Source organism: Nestor notabilis, unplaced genomic scaffold, assembly GCF_000696875.1.
Source record: "Nestor notabilis isolate BGI_N333 unplaced genomic scaffold, ASM69687v1 scaffold2266, whole genome shotgun sequence".
NCBI classification, from domain to species: domain Eukaryota; kingdom Metazoa; phylum Chordata; class Aves; order Psittaciformes; family Psittacidae; genus Nestor; species Nestor notabilis.
In genome coordinates this window covers 139,491-158,956 of record NW_009933432.1, presented here as the reverse complement: position 1 = coordinate 158,956, position 19,466 = coordinate 139,491, and the positions used below count along the sequence as shown (strand labels likewise).

At 44.0% G+C, this 19,466-nt stretch overlaps 1 protein-coding gene across 1 annotated transcript in view; it reads right to left on the bottom strand.

Annotated features, from left to right (window-relative positions):
• The window catches only part of LOC104407561 (teneurin-4-like), a gene marked incomplete at both ends in the record, with an annotated part of 152,162 nt that overhangs the window by 25,855 nt on the left and 106,841 nt on the right, over positions 1-19,466 (bottom strand). Inside the window, one exon of the mRNA XM_010016878.1 lies at positions 8,134-8,350. Coding sequence (XP_010015180.1) covers positions 8,134-8,350 — 217 coding nt within the window. The remainder of the gene's footprint in view (positions 1-8,133; positions 8,351-19,466) is intronic.

Sequence of the window (19,466 nt, the reverse complement as noted above, 5' to 3'; positions counted from 1 at the left end):
CTGCTGAAGAGTCCCTTGTTAAACAAGAAAGTCACAAGTATAAGAAAAAAATGAAAATTAAAGACCCAGAAAGACCCCCACACCAACACAGACAGCACTAATTTGTTTCTAAAAGGGTCTGGCACATCAGCCTTCCAGTATCTGAGGGGGGCCTACAAAGATGCTGGAGAGGGACTTAATCAGGGACTGGAGTGATAGGACAGGGGGTGATGGGTTCAAACTGAAATAGGAGAAGTTCAGGTTAGATATAAAGAAGAAGTTCTTCCCTGTGAGGGTGCTGAGGCGCTGGCACAGGGTGCCCAGAGAAGCTGTGGCTGCCCCATCCCTGGCAGTGTTCAAGGCCAGGTTGGACACAGGGGCTTGGAGCAACCTGCTCTAGTGGAAGGTGTCCCTGCCCATGGCAGGGGGTTGAAACTGGGAGAGCTTTAAGGTCCCTTCGACCCAAACCAGTCTGGGATTCTACAATTCCAAATTCATAGGAATCATTCATCGATTCATTAGGCTCAGCCAAGAAGCTCAGCAGTAAGGGGAGCAGCAGATTGCCAGTGTCCCTTTAGACGAAGTAACTAAATGAGCTGACATTTGATCAAGTCTGAAACAGGGAATTGCTAAAGTGGCCCTGACAGACGTGGTTCACAACAGATTCTGCCACTGAACTTTCTGAGCATCTGAGATGCAGGAGAAAAAGAGTAAGTGATGAAGAACAAAGTTTATAAGAACTCTGACCAGCCTCAATAAAAGAAAGTCAATTCTAAGTTGTTCTGATCTGCCAAGCAATCTGGGCACTGTTGGAAAGAGATGCCACTTTGCCATCCAAAACATCTTGGGTCTCTATGCCTCATTGACTCACTGGTTTTGCATCTTGACATTTCCCAGTTGAGCTATGATGGGAAGGTGGTAGGAAAAGGGCTACAGGAGGGCTGCTCAGCAAAAGGGAAGTGAAGAGGAAAAGACACTAATGCTGGTCTCTGGTGTTATAAAAGTGGCTCCAACTATAGTATTTATTGACATGCTTTAAGGTGGTCTTGGCAGTGCTGTGGTAACGGTTGGGCTTGATGATCTTAAAGGTCTTTTCCAACCTGGTTGATCCTGTGATTTAGCTGAAGGCATTGTAGAAGAGTTTTATAAGAAATGCAATGCATAATAAAGTTGGGCTGTGCTTTACTGCAAAGTTTCAATGAAATATACTTTTATTCACAGAATAGTTGACTAAGTAATACTTCTAAGTTGATGCTTCTCCCCTTTACTCCACTACAACCAAAGAAACACTCTGTTGCTTTGCACGAGATCTGAAACAAACAGAATCAAACTCCTATGTTTTTAGGTCTGTAAAATCCAAGTCAAGCATTCAGCAGTTCATAAGGTGCAAGATAATTTTCCCACCTAAGACTGAATTACACTCATTTCATAATCTTTCAGAAGTGATCCCATAACCATTATTTCTACGAGAGGTAAAGACTTTATGGAACAATAACTTTCAGAGATGAATAATGTATTAGTGTCAAGTCTTCACCAAAAAAAGTCTGCAGAACTTACCAGCTCGTGTATTATTATTGTATTTTACGTCTGGTATTTATTTTGTAAGCTGTGACCACATATTCATCTCTGCAGAAGGCACAAAATAAAAGCAATTCCTTCCACTGAATTTGAGGCACCATGAAAGCAAAATTGAGCAGAACATAAGAAAAAAATATATTCTTTCCAGGTTAATACTAAAATGAGCTCTCTTTTGGATGATGATAGGGTAAGTTCTTTAACTATACATAAGCTGTCTGATAGCTTTGTAATGATCCAAAGCAATTAGGAAAAAAAATGGTTCGATAAAATATAGAGATTTTATGATTGGGATTTGAAAATGGCTTTTTTTAGGCAGGAGGTTTTAACCAATTTAGCAAGTAAGTGTCACACTTAAAGGACAGACTCTTCCTGATATATTGATATGGTTGAAAACTGTACTTGGGCTCAGCTGTGAGCAACCAACAGCTAGAATGGACTGCCCCAAAGCTGGTCTGGTAAGGCAGAACCCTACTGCATCAGTGCAAAGCCAACAGGATCAGCTCACACCAGTTTCCCCTGCAATTTAAAATCGCAGAATCATCACAGAATCCCAGACTGGTTTGGGTTGAAGGGACCTCAAAGCTCATCCAGGTCCAAGCCGCTGCCATGGGCAGGGACACCTTCCACTAGAGCAGGTTGCTCCAAGCCCCTGTGTCCAACCTGGCCTTGAACACTGCCAGGGATGGGGCAGCCACAGCTTCTCTGGGCACCCTGTGCCAGCGCCTCAGCACCCTCACAGGGAAGAGCTTCTGCCTCAGAGCTCATCTCAATCTCCCCTCTGGCAGCTTCAAGCCATTCCCCTTGTCCTGGCCCTACAGGCCCTTGTCCAAAGCCCCTCTCCAGGTTTCCTGGAGCCCCTTTAGGCACTGGAGCTGCTCTAAGGTGTCCCCTTCAGAAGCCTTCTCTTCTCCAGGCTGACCCAGTCCAGCTCTCTCAGCCTGGCTCCATAGGAGAAAGAAAGATTTTGGAATGAGCTGGCCAAGGGGTACTTAAGCTCTCCAGTCTGGTCTGGGGTCAGCAAACCTCTGCAGAGGTGAGGCAGCCAAGAGCTTGGGGCAGAAAGCCCTCTGAAAGTGACTTCTTTGCCTTTCCTTCCTCCAAAAGGACCTTCCTGCAGGCTTATTTTAGGAACTTCAACCTCTCCTTTTGTGATACAGAAGAAGTGTCAGGGTCCTACATGAGAATCATTATGACATTGAGCCTGCATTTAATTTGAAGAAGCCTTATGCAGTAATGAAATAATCAAATGTCTCCCTTGAATAGGACATGCAGTTTCTAGTGATGTTACCATACTGAATGAAGCTACTGACTCAGCTCATAGTTACCACAGCAGACATGTCCATCAGTGAGTAATGCACAACAATAGGCATGTGGGTGCTCTTTTTTCAGAGGAATGTACCTTGAACATTGAATAAGTATTAATCAAATATCTTTGTGTCAGAGCCAAAAGAAAGCATCAGCATCTACACTGCAGTTAGACTCCTAAAGCCAAACGTGCATGTCAGCACCTGTGTAATGCAGGAGGCACTTACCTCATCAGGAGTTTTGATTTACTGCTTGGCAGTTCGAAAGGCTTGAGTTCTTCTTTCTCCACTCTATAAGAGCTCCTGAGTACACAGGTGTCACCTGAGACCTTTTAATCCCAGCTACAGGATGATGGAGCATTTATATCAGCTGCTTTGCCTGATCCAAATCACGCCAGGAAGATCCTACTCAGGAGTTTGTGGTTAGTAATAGCCAATGTTTTCTGGACCCCAGTTTCGCTAATGACCGTACACAGGACTTCCTTCTACTGCTACTTGTGAAAGGGGAATATAATTACATTATGATTACATTCTCTATGTTATGGAAAAAAACTCAGTAGAAGTGGATAGGAGCTTTGGTTTCAGAGAGACCTTTGGGTAAATGAAGTGAATGTAAATAGCTGCATATATTGTATTAGTTTATTATATGGAAATCCATGCTCAACTCATAATCATGCTAAGCTGATATAATGCCACACTATTTAGTTTAAAATCAAAAGGCTAAAAAATTAATATATACGTGCCCTGTACACTGCAAATCCAAGTTTTAAAAGTATGTTTTCTTGTGCTAAAAAGGAATAATTACCTGCTCTAGTGGAAGGTGTCCCTGCCTGTGGCAGGGGGTTGGAACTGGATGAGCTTTAAGGTCCCTTCAACCAAAAACACTCTATGATTCTATGAAAACCACACTTTTCCTGGAGGAAATGTACAGAAAAGACAGGTCACTTTGCTTCCCTTGTGAAGGAACCTCAGGAAGATCTGCTGAGATGAACCCTCAGCCCTCCAGGTGTGGGAAGAATTGTGAAAGGAAAAGAGTAGGTGCTTTGAGTGTCTTCCTTCAAGGATACTAAGATGCCATGTCCCTTCCAACCCAGACTATTCTATGATTCTAATCTATGATAATATTCTTTGAAATCACTCAGAAATGACCCAGGCAGACCACCAAAAATCCTGAAAGACATTTTCATCTTCCCCTATTCTCTTAGTTTTTCTTTGGCCACAATAAATACTCACAATTTAGGTTTTGATGGGGTTTGGGATCGATGCAGTTTGACAATAAAACCCCATCCATTTATTTATTTATAGTAAAATAAGTCCACTGACATCTTAGCATCTTACAGTGCTGTGTTCCCCTCCCCAGCTGGCTCAGTGCCGTACGTTGTATAGCCTGGCACACAGTGGGGACACAGGGACCAGGAGTGACATGTTTACAGATACCTTGTCACTCAGTAATGGAAAAAGAAATGTGCACATTTAATTCTGATTAGGTTTTTAAACCTGAAAAACAAACTACTACTTGTACTTAGTCTACTCTTGCATCTGAAACCAGCCCCTGCTCCCTAATGTGTCTTTGTAACTCAGCTGGTTCTTTCTAGCTGCCCATGTAACCAGGATGGCAGCAAGTAGATACATGCAAACTGTCCCCAAAAAGAAGGGGTAGAAAACACACTGATGTAAAAATGATCTGATTTCTTTTCAAACATTCTTTACCAAAAATGCCATTTCTGCACATGGTTTTCTTTAATCCTGTGAAAATACTTAGCAAAAGGCTCTGCAGAGCAGGACTTTAGCCTGTTCTTGCAACTTCCTGACACTGTCCCACAAGAGGGCACAAATATATCAGGTGTCCTACTTGAAAGTCAACAACTTGACACCACTGCATCTTGTGCTGCTCCTTATGGTGATGGACAACTAAGGATGGCTTAAAAATACAAAGCAAACAGCAAGAGTAAGTGGTTTCAAAATCAATACAAGAACGATCAAGTAGCAGAAGAGTACTTGTTATCTGTTCATCAAAATGATGTGAAAAGACATTCTGTGCATCCAGAATTTAATTTAGCTACTTGCTTTATCATCATAAACACTCATTTCAATATGGGCAATGATTATTTTTTTCTTTCCAAACATGAATAATATATAATTGCTGGTATTTTGGAGGAGACAAGGTCTTTACCTTTATCCATCACGGCAATTTATCATTGTCTTTCTTTTTCTTCTACAGTAGGGAGAGAGCTTGTCAGCTCAGCTTGTTCTTAAAAAGCTGGAGTGTAATTCAATAATAAATTCACTCAAAGGCTAGCTGTCACGAGGCATTCATTTATTTGTACCCATTAGGTGATCTGCACTGCTGTTCTCTCTAAAGGGAAGCTAAGCTGTGTTTCTGAAGGCCAGAAAACATATTGCATAGAAATGCAGTCACCTCCTTCATGCTGCTGCTACTTCTGCATCGGCCATACAGGAATGCCAATATGCTGTGTTTCCCTCAGGGGTGATAATCAGCCAGCCAGGGCCTGGGAAAGCCCTGAGGAGCAGGCTGTGGTTCCTCATCTTAACGAGGAGTGTGCCTGTGCCATAGGGGCTGTGTGTCTGCAGGACATCAGATGTGCAGGAAACAGAGGTCCACGTCACCTCTGTGTTGCCTGCTCATGAGGGACTGCTCACAGCAAGTGGCATGGATTCAATTCCAATCCTACTCCATCAGAGTGATGGCATTGGGACAGAAAGATGTAGGATGTTTCATGTCCAGCAATCTACAGTCCTATGTAGTACTATGTAGTCCTACAGCAGCAGCAATAGAAGGGTGGTCCTACAGCAGCATGCTGGAGGAGAGGCCTATCCTAATAATGGAATCCTTCATCAGAACAAAAGATTTCCTGCTCTCCCTCTCGATGGGACAAGCTATTACACCAGCAGCTGGAACGAGAGGTGGAAATGGCTGTGATCTTCATGAAGACACTGAGGAGTTCCATGGATAAGAGGGATACTATTACGTGTTTGTTGTAAAGGCAACTGGAGGAGATTCAACAGTGAGCATGCTACTGAACAAAGGGCGTATCTACACATGCAAATGCAATCAGTCTCATTTGCCCAGACTAATTGGGTCCCAGATGGTCCCAGCCCATGCTCCTCCACGGAGCAGTCACTGTGTGACCTCTGCCACTTCCAGCGTGACAAGAGACATCTGTTCAGAGGTTCAGCTCTCTAGGTGGTGAAACCAGACAATTGAAACTGTGAAGAGAAACCATGGCAGGGGGTTGGAACTAGATGATCTTAGGGTCCTTTCAAACCCAAACCAGTCTATGATCCTATAATTCTATGATCTAAGTAAGCAGAAAACACTTGCAATGGTTGAGTTTATCCAGACCTACAGGATCTTTAGGAACTAACAGGAACCCACACTGTGTTTTAAGATCTCAAAATGTCATTTTTAGCAACCCAACAGACTGATGAGCCTGGAGTGTGTGCTGTGGTGCTGTCTCAGGGCAAAACACACCTCCTGTTGAGGTCCTTCAGTGCTATTTGCAACTGCTCTTGCGATGAGTCAAGATACTTAATGTGAGAGATGCAATACAATCACAGCTTGAGGTGACATATCTGTAGACCATATTTAGTGATACGCACCCTATGCTGGTATTTTAAGAATGGCAAACTCATAAATCATCCCTATATCTGTATAATTCTTTGTGTTACCTTAATGGAACAAGGAGCCCCATTTATTAGTTCCACTGCACTTAATGAAAAGCAATCATTAAACCCTTTCCCATTGATTTGAATCTTTGCATTCCCTCCCTCTAGTTAATCTATATGCCAGATACACATTTCTGCTAGCAGGTGCTCCTTTTGAATCCTGAATCTTCTTCCTTTTAGCAGGACATCTACAGATGACTGGTAATTCTTTCCTATATAGAGACCTATCATCAGATTGGATGTAAATCCTGCAGCAGTTTGTGTGACTCTATTTTATATTCCAAAGCCTGATTTTACAGCAACAAGTCGCAACAACTGAAAGCAGAGAATTCACTGTGCTAACATTTAGACCAGAGTCTGGACTCTTCAGCATCCAGAACCTGCAACCTTCAGAATGCTGATGAAGAACAATAGTTTGTGACATAATGAGTGTTTGGCCTTAGTCTGAATCACTGTTGTCAGCTTTCTTGGACCCCGAAGGGCTTGGCAGCAAGACAAATCAGGGAAGCTATCACATCAGGCCAGCTCCCTAACACTGGTGTGCTTCTAAGTGGTTCATGTCTGAGGTCAGCCTGTGGACTGCTAGAGACAATGACATACAGGAGGTGGTACCCAAGGGATGCTAGAGATGTTCCTTTGTGGAAAAGCACTAGGTCAGGCCAAGAATGGCCTGAGAGGCCTGCTGAGATGCAGGTGCTGAAATAAATACCCACACAAACACGAGGCTGGTACATTTTCAGTGTCAACTTATTCATTGCTATGTGAGGGAAAGCTGAAAATAAGCAGTTAATAATGACTGTATGGAATTCAATGAAGCCAAAATCTAAGAACCACCTCCTGGCTCAGGGTCACCATTTCTGAAAGGCAACATTCAGGGCAGACACAGAATGATCTAAGAATCTCACTCCACAGGGTATGTATTATGGTGTCCTGCTACATGATTTTAAAGGGATGACCTCCCCTGACAGCCAGGCATGTACTTAAATGCCTGAGATGCAGGCACAGAAGTGGCCTGTGTAAGATTTCTTTGCCAGTTCCTGTTCTTGATGATGACTGCAGTGATAAAGAATGTCTCACTATTAAAACCAATCTATATTTGAACTGATTGTTTATACTGGAATCACTGTAATAGCCCTTCCTAGTCTGTAAGATTGTCTTCAGTTCTTCTGAGGTCTCTGCTAGTCACACTGTAGATTGTAAATACCATTTTGGTTTCCCTATATTTTGGCTCTGTCAATGGAAGAATGTCTGCTGTTGCTGTTTATGAGAGACTTGTGGAAAATATCAGTCACTTGAACTAGAAGAGTCATGTTGAACGGGTGGCGTTCATGTCTTGAAATAAAAGAAGGCAGGAAAGATGCAGCTGCCCATATGCATTGGGAGAGACACATCTTGTCTTAACTGCTGAAAGGACACTGCAGATGAGGAGACAGCCAGCAGAACTCCATCAGCCACAAAATTCCTCAGGTATCTACTTCCCTTAGACATCTTTTGGTGTTCTGCATCTTGTTGCCGTTCCATGTCTTACAATGGCCAAGTGGTTTACGCTTTACCTCTTACCGAATCAAACCCAAAATTCACTCACCCTCCTTCAAAAGGATTGTCTCCTGGGATGACGTGAGTGCTGTCCTTGCCGATGAGGAACTTGATCCGATCGTAGAACGAATGCAGGCTCTGCTGGGACACAGGGGCCTGTGTCTCCTGGATGATATCCAAGGGGTCTGGGGAGCCCAGGCACAGTGCATTGATGTGGCACAATGGCTGCAAGCAGCAGTCTGGGTCCATGCAATCCACCAGGCCATCTGCAGAAGGGTAAGGAAGATTTTAGAGCAATGGCAACAGAGAGTGTTGTAGACTTCAGGGTGTAAGATCATTTTCCAATGTACACAATAGAGAAATGTGAATTTACACCTTCATAGAGTAAGGCATGTTCCCTTAAAGTCCCAATAAAGGACCTAGAATGTGCATTAATATGTAACATTAATATGCATTAATATGTAACATTAATATGCATTAATATGTAACATTAATATGCATTAATATGTAATATATGAAAACACACACATACAGATGAGATTAGACCCTAAAAGTAAGCATCTTTGAGGTTAATGCTGGGTATACCATTTCACATCCCAGTCACTCAGATAACTCTGGAGCCCCAAAAGGTGGGGTTTTTTTTCCTGCAAATATACAAATCACTTTTGTGCACTGATTCTATTCCCTGTGCAAATCAAAGGCACATTGCACCATACCACAGAATCATAGAATCCCAGACTGGTTTGGGTTGAGCTCATCCAGTTCCAACCCCCCTGCCATGGGCAGGGACACCTTCCCGAGAGCAGGTTGCTCCAAGCCCCTGTGTCCAACCTGGCCTTGAACACTGCCAGGGATGGGGCAGCCACAGCTTCTCTGGGCACCCTGTGCCAGCGCCTCAGCACCCTCACAGGGAAGAGCTTCTACCTAATGTCTAATCTAAATCTTCCTTTTGTCATCTAAAATCCATTCCCCCTTCTCCTGTCACTACGTGACCTTGAATACCAAAGCTATTTGGGTTGCTTGCAGTTGGAATAGTGATTAAAGCCATGGTATCTACCATTGCTACAGAGAGATATATACATATAAACCCACTAAAGATTCTAGCTAGATAGATGAGAAAGTAAGGGAGATTTTCCTGGGAGGGTTTGATATCTGTTGGGCTCTGTCACATTTATTCCATGAAGACACAGAGAAACAGATGACCTCAAACTCTCAGGATATAAATCTTGTACTTTCAGCAGCACTGAATTAATAACAACAACAATAATAGCATTAGAAACACATAAGAAAAGCTTGCCAAGTATACTCCAGTAAAACAAGGGTTTTCATATCTGTCAAGTCATCAGATGCACGGACAGTAGTACTTCCCCTCCCACCACCATAGCAGCATTCCCTAGTTCATTTTGAGATGTCTCCGTTCATTGCCAACAGCTTAGTTAAAAGCAGTGACAGGAAAGGAAAACCAAAGAAAAGCTCAGAAGAGGTTTGATGAAGCATGGCATTTAGGAATAGAAGTTGTTAGCATGTAGTAGAGGTGGACCTTTAAATCAGATTAGGGAACTGGATAGTTTTGTTCTGGGGTAATGGGATATGAAGCCCTTCACTTCCAACTCATCAGTTCAAGCAAGGCAGTTTGACAGTGAATGCAAATTGTTACCATGTGGTGGCTGTTCACATTGGCATGTTCACCTATGTGAAATGAGTGCTGGGTCTCAGTGTAGTTGCTGGGAGCTCCATGTATCAGAGAAACCACCTTTACAGCTAGCACCTTACTAACCATTTCAGCACAGAGGCAAGAAATGAATGTGCTGAGATAGCAACACTGTCCTGAGAGGTAGGTCTGTCCTGAAGTGGGATGAGATTTAGAGTTGTCAGGGACGAGATTTAGAGTTGTTAGGATAATGTATTTTTTATTTCAAAGAAACAGTAAATTAAAACAAGACAATTCGTCATTATCACAGATTGTGAGCTTCAGTTTCATCCCAGTTACACCAGTATGTTAGAGGTGCTTTCATTAATGTTCTTGACACTACTTTGAATTTAATATAAGTTGGGAATCTGATCTGTTATTATCACTCTGGTACTTACGATGGCTTACATGCCATGGACTTAGATTCTGTTAATGCTCCATTCTTGGAAGATTTTAGTGCCATAAAACATCACTGGAACATCAGTTCAAGTCGTTACCCATATACCATCAACCGAACAAAAAGCCTGTTCAGTGTTTGCAGAGCTTCTAGTCTGCTTGGGGGTCAAAATGCAATGAATATCTGCTCCATGTAGTTATGTACACTCACACACAATGAGTAATTTTCACAAGTGCTCTACACCTGCTATTAATGACAATGGGAGCAGTATTAGACTAGCAAAAGTGCTTTTGAAATCCCATCCATTATCCTTACCTCTGTTCTGATACCTCTATATCTTTGTAACTCCTTGCAAAATTGCCCCCAGAATTTCCAGCTGGGGCACAAAACCTGTCCATCTGTTTTTTTCTCTTGATGACCGGTGATAATGAAATGGCTTTATTTGCCCATTAAAAATATGACTTGTTGCAGATGATTAGGCCAGTAGGATCCTGGAAGGTCAAATCTCAGATGGAGTCTGAGAGACCGTTCACAGAATGAAAACCTGGGTAGATGTAATATACTTATCCATAGAAAAAGAAATGGGAAAGAAACAAGAAACCAGGCCTGTTACTGTATTGACTACAGCTTCAAGCAAGATAGAACGTTGTCATTTTCTCCCACACATTAATAATGCTTTCTAAGGCTACAGACACTCTGCTGAGGGGATGGCAAACCAGCTGTGCCATAGCTCTTCATTACCCTGTCTTTTATTTCAGGCACTGGAAATGTGTTTTGGGACCTGAAGCTGCAAGACAGCAGGAAACAGTAGATAAATGTTTGAAGAACAGATGCACAGCACAAGGTTTTGTATAGGTGGGAATGCTGAGGACTCATCTGCAGATAAGCCTTTCAACTGATGTGTTCCAGGCCTGGACGGAGTAAGTTGAGGGTAATTACAAAGAGGTTTGTCACTGACATCTTAATGTCACCAAGGTCCTCAAGAACTCAGATGGGGTTTAGCTACTCAACTCCATCTAACATCAACAGCAGTTTCAGGGCAAAGCATTTCTTCAGCTTAGAAAATGTAAGGGCCATATTTGCCTGAGTCATGTAGAACAACAAGAGCTAAGCTACAAACCACATCATAAATAGTAATGTCTCCATCTGAATATTGTTTGCTTGTGGATTTTTTCTTATTGCATGGTCCATAAGTGAACCAAGTGGTGCCCTACAGTGAATTGTAAGGAGATGTAATAAAACTGTACACAGCTACGACTTCTCATGCCCTGAGATCTCTTGCTGGATCCATCAGAAGAGTGAGGATAAAGTGACACTTGTAAGAAGCTCCCTGCCCATGAAGAGCAATTGTTCAGGGAGCTGCATGGATTAACAAAAATAACATCAGAACAAAATAAAACTCATGTTTTAATGGTCCAAACAGTCAAAAACAAATGTGGGAAGGAGAATATAGCAAGGTATGATCTCACAGAACAATGTCAAGTCGGAATACAAACCTCCTTTGAAGTGTATAAAGCAAAAAGATGGATTTTCCTTAGGAACCGCTGCACTTTTTTCAGAGAGAGGTAACTGAAGGAGGTGAACATGGGATCAGTGGCTTCTGCACCCCAAGTTTTGCAGCAGCAAAGCCACAGAGACCCATGATCCATGTGTGGATTCCTAACTCCTGTAGCTCCAAGAGTACAGATACACAGCACTGTGTTCTTAGTTGTGGACAGATTTATACAGCTCTGGGTTTTCAAAAGGGCAGCTCCCTTATTCTACATACAGCCATAACACGTCCATGGCTTTTCAGACCAGAGAACAAATGTGTTGCTGAATTATCTCCATGCAAGGTTTAAAGTGTTGCTTAGAGGGATTACAGTGATTCATACGCTTTAAGGTCAAAAAGGCTACTATGATCAGCTTGTCTGACCTCTTATATATACAGGCTGTTCATTTCTTTTCCCTCAAGAGCTGAATTAAAGCCTGTCTTTTAGAAAGATATCTCATATATCAAAGACAGCTGATTACAGTGAGTCCACCACTTCCTCTGGAAAGCTATTCAAATGCTTAATTACTGCTAGGAAACTGCATCTGATTTCAAGGTTGAATGTCTCTAACTCCAGTATCCCACCACTGGAACTTAGTTTGCCTTTGTCTGCAAGGTTACCAATGTTTTCTTATGCCCTACATGCTCAGATGTCTTTCCATGTGCAAGTCCCTCCACACAGAGCAACAATCCATCCCAAACCTTTTCTCTGAACAGCTGAGGAAGATTAAACTTCCCACCATAAGGTCTATTTTCCAGTGGCTGGATACTGTGTGTAGCATCCTTTGATCTCTTTCCAGTAATTTCACATATTTTGGAATGGATGTGTGAGCACCAACACTGGACACAGAACTGTGGCAGCAGCAATACTGGGTACAGAAGAGAGACCACATCCCAGCTTTGGGGGGTTTTGTGTGTCTAAGGTTCACAGCAGCCTTTCAGCAACAGCCTTGCACTGAGAACTCATGTTGAGATGATGATCTCCAGTGACCTCTAAATCCTGTTCCGAGTCATTGCTTCTCAAGACTCTCACAACCCATAAGTGTAACGTGCTTTCCTGGTTCTCAGGGGTATTATCTTGTGTTTTGCTGCATTAAGACACATTTGGTTTGACTGTGACCTTGTCATGATGTGAGTCAGGTCCCTGTATCCCAATGATCTGGGCACGCTATTCAGCACCGTCTCAAGCTCTAGGTGACATGAAGCTTTTGCCAAGAGACATTTAAACTACGTTTGAAGACAAGGCTGAAAATGCTGAATAGGGTTGGATACAACAACCAGTTCCAAGGGATCCCTTCAGAAACAGCTTCAATCATGAGTGCCTTTCAGTTAACAAATTCATTTGAAGATCTGTCACTGAGCCAGATTTTAAACCATCTCTTGTGTTCCTTATTATTTCCATGTAATAAGAGTTTTCACACCTTTAGGATGCTTTATGAATCCTCTATAGACACACGTGTCCTTTTGGCAGTCCTGCCAAAAATAAAGCTCCTTTGTCACACCTCCTTTGTATAAAGCCATGAAATAAATACCTTCTGCAATCTCAGAGTTACCGTGGAGTGAATATATCACTGCCTTGGTGAAAAGGGAGCCACTGGCAAGACACTGCCAGATCTGGTAAATAATGGGATCAACGGTTTGCATCTTTCACTAGGACTCTTATAATCACAGAGTAAGGAAGGCTGGATGGGTCCTCTGGAGGTCATCTTGTGAGCCCTATCTCATTCCCTTCAGAGAGGGACAGGCATGAAGGAGATTGAACTGGGATCAGCAGAAAACGTTCCTCGTCTACCACTGAGGACAAAGCAGCTCCAATTTATTCAGCTAACATTATTTTTTAGGGGACCAAGTCCTCTTTGATCAGATAATCTGTGCTCTGCCACTAGGCAGCAAGTTTTACTTTAGATTTACTATATCTAGCTTGTATGTTGTGGATGGAATCATAGAATCCCAGATTGGTTTGGGTTGGAAGGGACCTTAAGGCTCATCCAGTTCCATCAGGGACCCCTTTCACTAGAGCAGGTTGCTCCAAGCCCCTGTGTCCAACCTGGCCTTGAGCACTGCCAGGGAGGGGCCAGCCACAGCTTCTCTGGGCACCCTGTGGCAGTGCCTCAGCACCCTCACAGTAAAGAACAGTCACAAAGAGCTCTGAAGTGCCAGGACAACCCAATGAAATAACCATAATTCTCATTAAAGATTTGCATCTGCAATGTATTTTCAGGTTTTTCTCCACATAAGCATTGCTTCATGGAGGGGACTAAGATCTAAAGCTATATGTGTCTTCTTGGAGCAACCTTGGCCTTGGCTTTAAGATGACAGAAGAAAGATTTAGATTAGACATTAGGAAGAAGCTCTTCCCTGTGAGGGTGCTGAGGCGCTGGCACAGGGTGCCCAGAGAAGCTGTGGCTGCCCCATCCCTGGCAGTGTTCAAGGCCAGGTTGGGCACAGGGGCTTGGGGGCACCTGCTCTAGTGGAAGGTGTCCCTTGCAGGATCCAAGCCCAAAGTAACTTCCCAAAAAATCCAACATATAAATTGAACCTGTTGCAGGTGTGTTACAACAGAACAGGGTTGGTATGGAAAGCACCACCACTGCAAGGGTGTTGGTTAAATGAGACACGCTCATTCCTATCCAGGCACACAGGATGGGGAAGGCACTGAGTAACTAAAGGGGTGTGTGACTGTCTTCCTTGCCCGTCAGTCTTCACATCCTGAATCTCCAGCTTCCCTGAAAGCCTCCTTTGCTAGGAATAGTTTAAGATCCCCAGGCACACAACGAGCCACTGATAGGTAAAATTGTGCTCTTATTGAACTACTGTAGTGGTAGGACAAGGGGTAACGGCTTTAAACTTAAACAGGGGAAGTTTAGGTTAGATATAAGGAAGAAGTTCTTTACTGTGAGGGTGCTGAGGCACTGGAATAGGTTGCCCGAGGAAGTTGTGAATGCTCTAACTCTGGTGCTGTTCAAGGCCATATTGGACAGAGTCTTGGGCGACATAGTTTAGTGTGTGGTGTCCCTGTTCATGGCAGGGGGTTGGAACTGGATGATCTTAAGGTCCTTTCCAATCCAAACCATTCTGTGATTCTATGATTCTATTGAACACCACTGCAGACCTTTTGGCTTACCTCTAAACTATGATGAGATGAGTGTGATGTATTCCCTCCTCAGAATAAAACCTGATTTTTGTGTTCACAGCCACTACTATCCTGCAAAATAATTACTCTTCAGCAGTAACAGGGCTACTGTCCCTGCATTCCTCAGGTTGCTGCTACACTTGCTGGCTGCAAAGTGCTCATAAATCCCACAGCAGTCCCATTCCTCTTCCAAGCCCCATGCACTTTAGCTTCCGAGTCCCTCACCCACCACCATGCCGCAGCAACAAGGTGTCAAGGCTGAGAGTTCTGCACAGAAGCAAAAAGCTGGTTTTGAGAGACTGCTTCTGCAGTAAACAAGAGCAGCTGAGAGCTAATAAAATTTCAAATGAGCTGTGACTTTCCATGGCCCCACAATTGTGTTGGCTGATTTAATGGGCAGCATCTTAGATTGAATAATTGAGCATTGCTACAGAATTATGGATGCTGCAACAGAAATCCCTCATGCTAACAGCAACAACAGAATGCAAATAGCCTTCAGCCAGAGGTGGTGGTGTGTGTTTAAGCAGATTCTGTCAGGTGCTGCATGTCAAGTGTCAGGCTAGGACAAGCAAGCCACAGGCAGGGATGGAGCTGTTGGTACACAGAGAGCATCCTGCGGACCGTGATGCACATCAGGAGCTCCGGACACAGAGGCAGGCAGGAGGAGGTGAGCCTAAGGAGCCTTATTAGGGAACATCTGGGAGAGGAAATTCAAGGATTGCTCCTGCTAAAGATCATGAGACTTTTTGCAACTGACTGCAGTGGGAAGAGCCTCCATGAGAAACTATTAGGCAAAGCAAAATTAGAAAGAAAATCATAGAATCATAGAATCACAGAATGGTTTGGGTTGAAAAGGACGTTAAGATCATCCAGTTCCAACCTCCTGCCATGGGCAGGGACACTTCACACTAGAGCATGTCACCCAAGGCTCTGTCCAACCTGGCTTTGAACACTGCCAGGGATGGAGCATTTACGACTTCTCTGGGCAGCCTGTGCCAGCACCTCAGCACCCTCACAGGGAAGAATTTCTTCCTTCTATCTAACCTGAACTTCCCCTGTTTCAGTTTGAACCCATCACCCCTTTCTTATCTCTACAGTCCCTGATGAAGAGTCCATCCCCAGTATCCTTATACGCCCCCTTCAGATACCGGAAGGCTGCTCTGAGATCTTGGAAGGCTGCTATAAGGTCTGATGAAGACACTCAAAGGTAAAACTAACAAAGTGCTAGTCTTACTGTCGTGGTTTAAGTCCAGCCGGTAACTTGGAACCACGCAGCCGCTCGCTTTCCTTCCTCCCCCCGCTCCTGGAGGGATGGGGGGGAGAATAGGAGGAATGTAACTCCCACGAGTTGAGATAACAGCACTCCAGTAACTAAGGTATAATACAAACCACTACTGCTACCAATAATGATGATAAGAGGAATAACAAGGGAAAAGGACACAACCGCTCACCACCCGCCGACCGATACCCAGCCCGACCCGAGCAGCGATCTGGGCCTTCCGGGTAACTCCCCCCAGTTTCTATACTGGGCATGACGTGCTGTGGTATGGAATAGCCCTTTGGCCAGTTTGGGTCAGGTGTCCTGTCTCTGCTTCCTCCCGGCTTCCCCTCCTCCCTGGCAGAGCATGAGACTGAGAAAGTCCTTGGTCAGAGTAAACATTACTGAGCAACAACTAAAACCATCGGTGTTATCAGCATTGTTCCCAGGCTGAAAGGGAAAAACACAGCACTGCAACAGCTACTGAGAAGGAGGAAAATGTCTGCTGTAGCTGAACCCAGGACACTTACCCTAGGGAAAAATAGGTTTTACCCTTCCAGCTCTGGTCTAGACTCAAGTGAAACAGAGACTAAAGGAATGGCTCAGTACTTCTGTACAAAACACAAGTTATTGTACATGGGAATGCTTGTGCTGATGGGGCTTTACAGGAGTAATGATGTTCTGCCCCAAGTTGAGGACCGACACTCAATTCAATTAGGTTTGGGGAATAAATAGTCTTTACTCCAGTGCTTTGCAGAGAACAATTTTACCTGTTCAACAAAAGAGTTGTAGCTTTCGGCCCCACTGTAAGGAATCAAAGGGAAACCAGAGTAAGGAACAACAGCAATGTGACTGTCAGCCCCCTGTGATCATGGGGCTGATTAACGTTCTCTTTGCTCTTTCTTATCCCACCTGCTCTGTTTTGATTTTGCCTGAATAAGGCTCTCCCTGGTTGTATCCTGCTTAAATGAGAGTGCTGGCTGCCTGAGAAAGGAATTACCCTCACATTTTTCCCTAAGTGCTAAGCACATGTTTGCAAGTTCCAAATAATACAGTCAGATGTAATAGTAATCATCTATTTGAATTACAGGATTCCTTGGTCTCTAGTGCAGCAGCAGGGCTCTGCAGTGCCAGGCACTAGAGAAATACTCTGCAAAAGGTTTATACTAACCCAGAGCTACGTTCTTGTTTAAAAAAACATCTGAAGAGAAAAGGAAGGGAAGTGGAAGGAGGAAATGACAGAAAACACATGATAATCACCACTAGCTGGGCATAAAGCAGAGCTATAATAATGTGTTTAGAGTCTACAAGTTCACAGCATCCTCCAGCTCATCATTGCTCTGGAGAATACAGTTGATGCAGCTGGATTTATGGGTTTCTTCCTTTCTCCGGCAGGCTTTTAACAAAGGGAATTACATGTTGCACAGCCAGCAAAGCAGAGCAGAAAGCAGGAAACTGATGTTTCAAGTGAAGTTCATGAAGCTGAGCAAGGAATGCGAGGGCCCTTCCCAACAGAGGAGAGGGCGGCAAGTACAGGTTGCTTAATCTGGTCAATGGTCATGCAACACTGTACCTGAATCTGAGCCAAAACACCTCTCAAAAGTGATTCCTCTCACAGAAAGGGACTCAGAGCTTAGAAATGTTTAGTGAGGGCAATGGGTTCACACCCTCAGCAGCTGAAATATCCTTGTCTCAAGGTCTCTCACTTTCCTGGCAAGTGCTTCAAGTGCTAAGCTACTGCTGAAAAGATCACCCTACCATATTCTGTTGACTGAATCCAAGGCAATCCAAGCCATCATCTGAGCACAGCTGGGAAAGTGGTCTCAGGTAACTCAGATATAGGCTTGTTCCTCAAATCCTGGTCAAGAGGAAAGTGGTAATGCAGCCTGAGCACATTGAGGGTGAAACCTTAGGTTTTTAAGGGGGCTTTCTGTCTCAAAGAGGAGGCAAAAGTTTGCTTCAGGTGCTGCAGGAGGTCTGGTAGAGCTTTCCTGAATTCCTCCTTTGAGCACTGGTGCCCAAACTCTCTTTAAGCATCTTTTCAGGTGCAGAAGTGCTTTGTGAAATGCGTATTCTAGCCCATATTTTCTGAAGGTGGTTCATGTCACCTTTTGTCCCATCTTTCTTACACACCAGCACTGCCTCCTTCCCATGAGTAACTTCCCTCATTTCAGCAGACAGTGGTAGGTTCCTTTCTGAATCTATTAATCAAAGGCATTGTATTAAGGACTAGACACATGTACCAGGAACTCTCTGAAGCTGTCAAGACAACCCATAGCCACTGTTAGACCCTCAGATCACAACCCATCATCCTGTACAATGGCACAACCAACTACACCTGCTTCTGGATGCTGTAACACACAGGTTCACACCATCCTCCTGACAGTGTGAACAGCCAGAAGCAAGTGATCCCCAAGTGTTACCATCCAACACAGAATCAGCAAAAAGCTGAAACCTGAAAATGTGAACCAGCCATTTTGTTCTCTTACTTGAGGAAAGGTTGACGAACAGTCATCATAAAACAGAGGAAGAGAAGCTGGGTGATTTATAACAAATTAAAGCAGCTATCCAATCTTCCCAGGTACAGCAGACTTAGCACTGCTCTGTGGTTGCTCCAAGATGACCCTGCTGTTTGCCTGGCTCTGTCTATGATGGTAAATGCTAATTTATGATGGCTCTTCTCCCAGGTGCGTTCAGATCTCAACACTTCCCTTTATAACTGTAGCAAGCACATTAATGCATCATTCTTTATGGTTTCGAGGAAGCAGGCAGCTCCCACACCATGCCCAGGAGACAATGTGCTCGTGCTACAAAAGCCTTGCAGGCATGAAGTAAAGGTTCATAGCAATAAGAACGAAGAAAAAGAAGATATCAGAAAGCACCCCACCACCTTGCCTGCAGCTCAAACATTTGCAAAGTCAAAGGTTTGTGTTCTGGGGTTCTCCTGGATTCTTTACAAGTCCCTTTAGAACGTTGACGCTACCTTCAGGTGTAACCCTAAGTACTGGCAAAGAGCAATGCAGAATCCTGCCAGCTCTCTAACACATTATTTAGCGTGTGGTGGACAGATGGTGGACACATGGGTGTTAAGAAGGCCAGTGAGCAGTGCCAGCATTTCTCTTGCCAAAGGATTTGAAATGCTGCTGACCCAAAGTATTACGCAAGTCTCCACCTTACTACAAGCACTACCTGATCCATGAATGGGGCAAGTAAGACATGATGTACTCATGAGACCCTGCCTGGAGTCTTGCACCCAGCTCTGGGGAACAGCACAAGAGGGACGTGGAGCTGCTGGAGCGAGGCCAGAGGAGGCCCCGGAGCTGCTGCGAGGGCTGGAGCAGCTCTGCTCTGGAGCCAGGCTGAGCGCACTGGG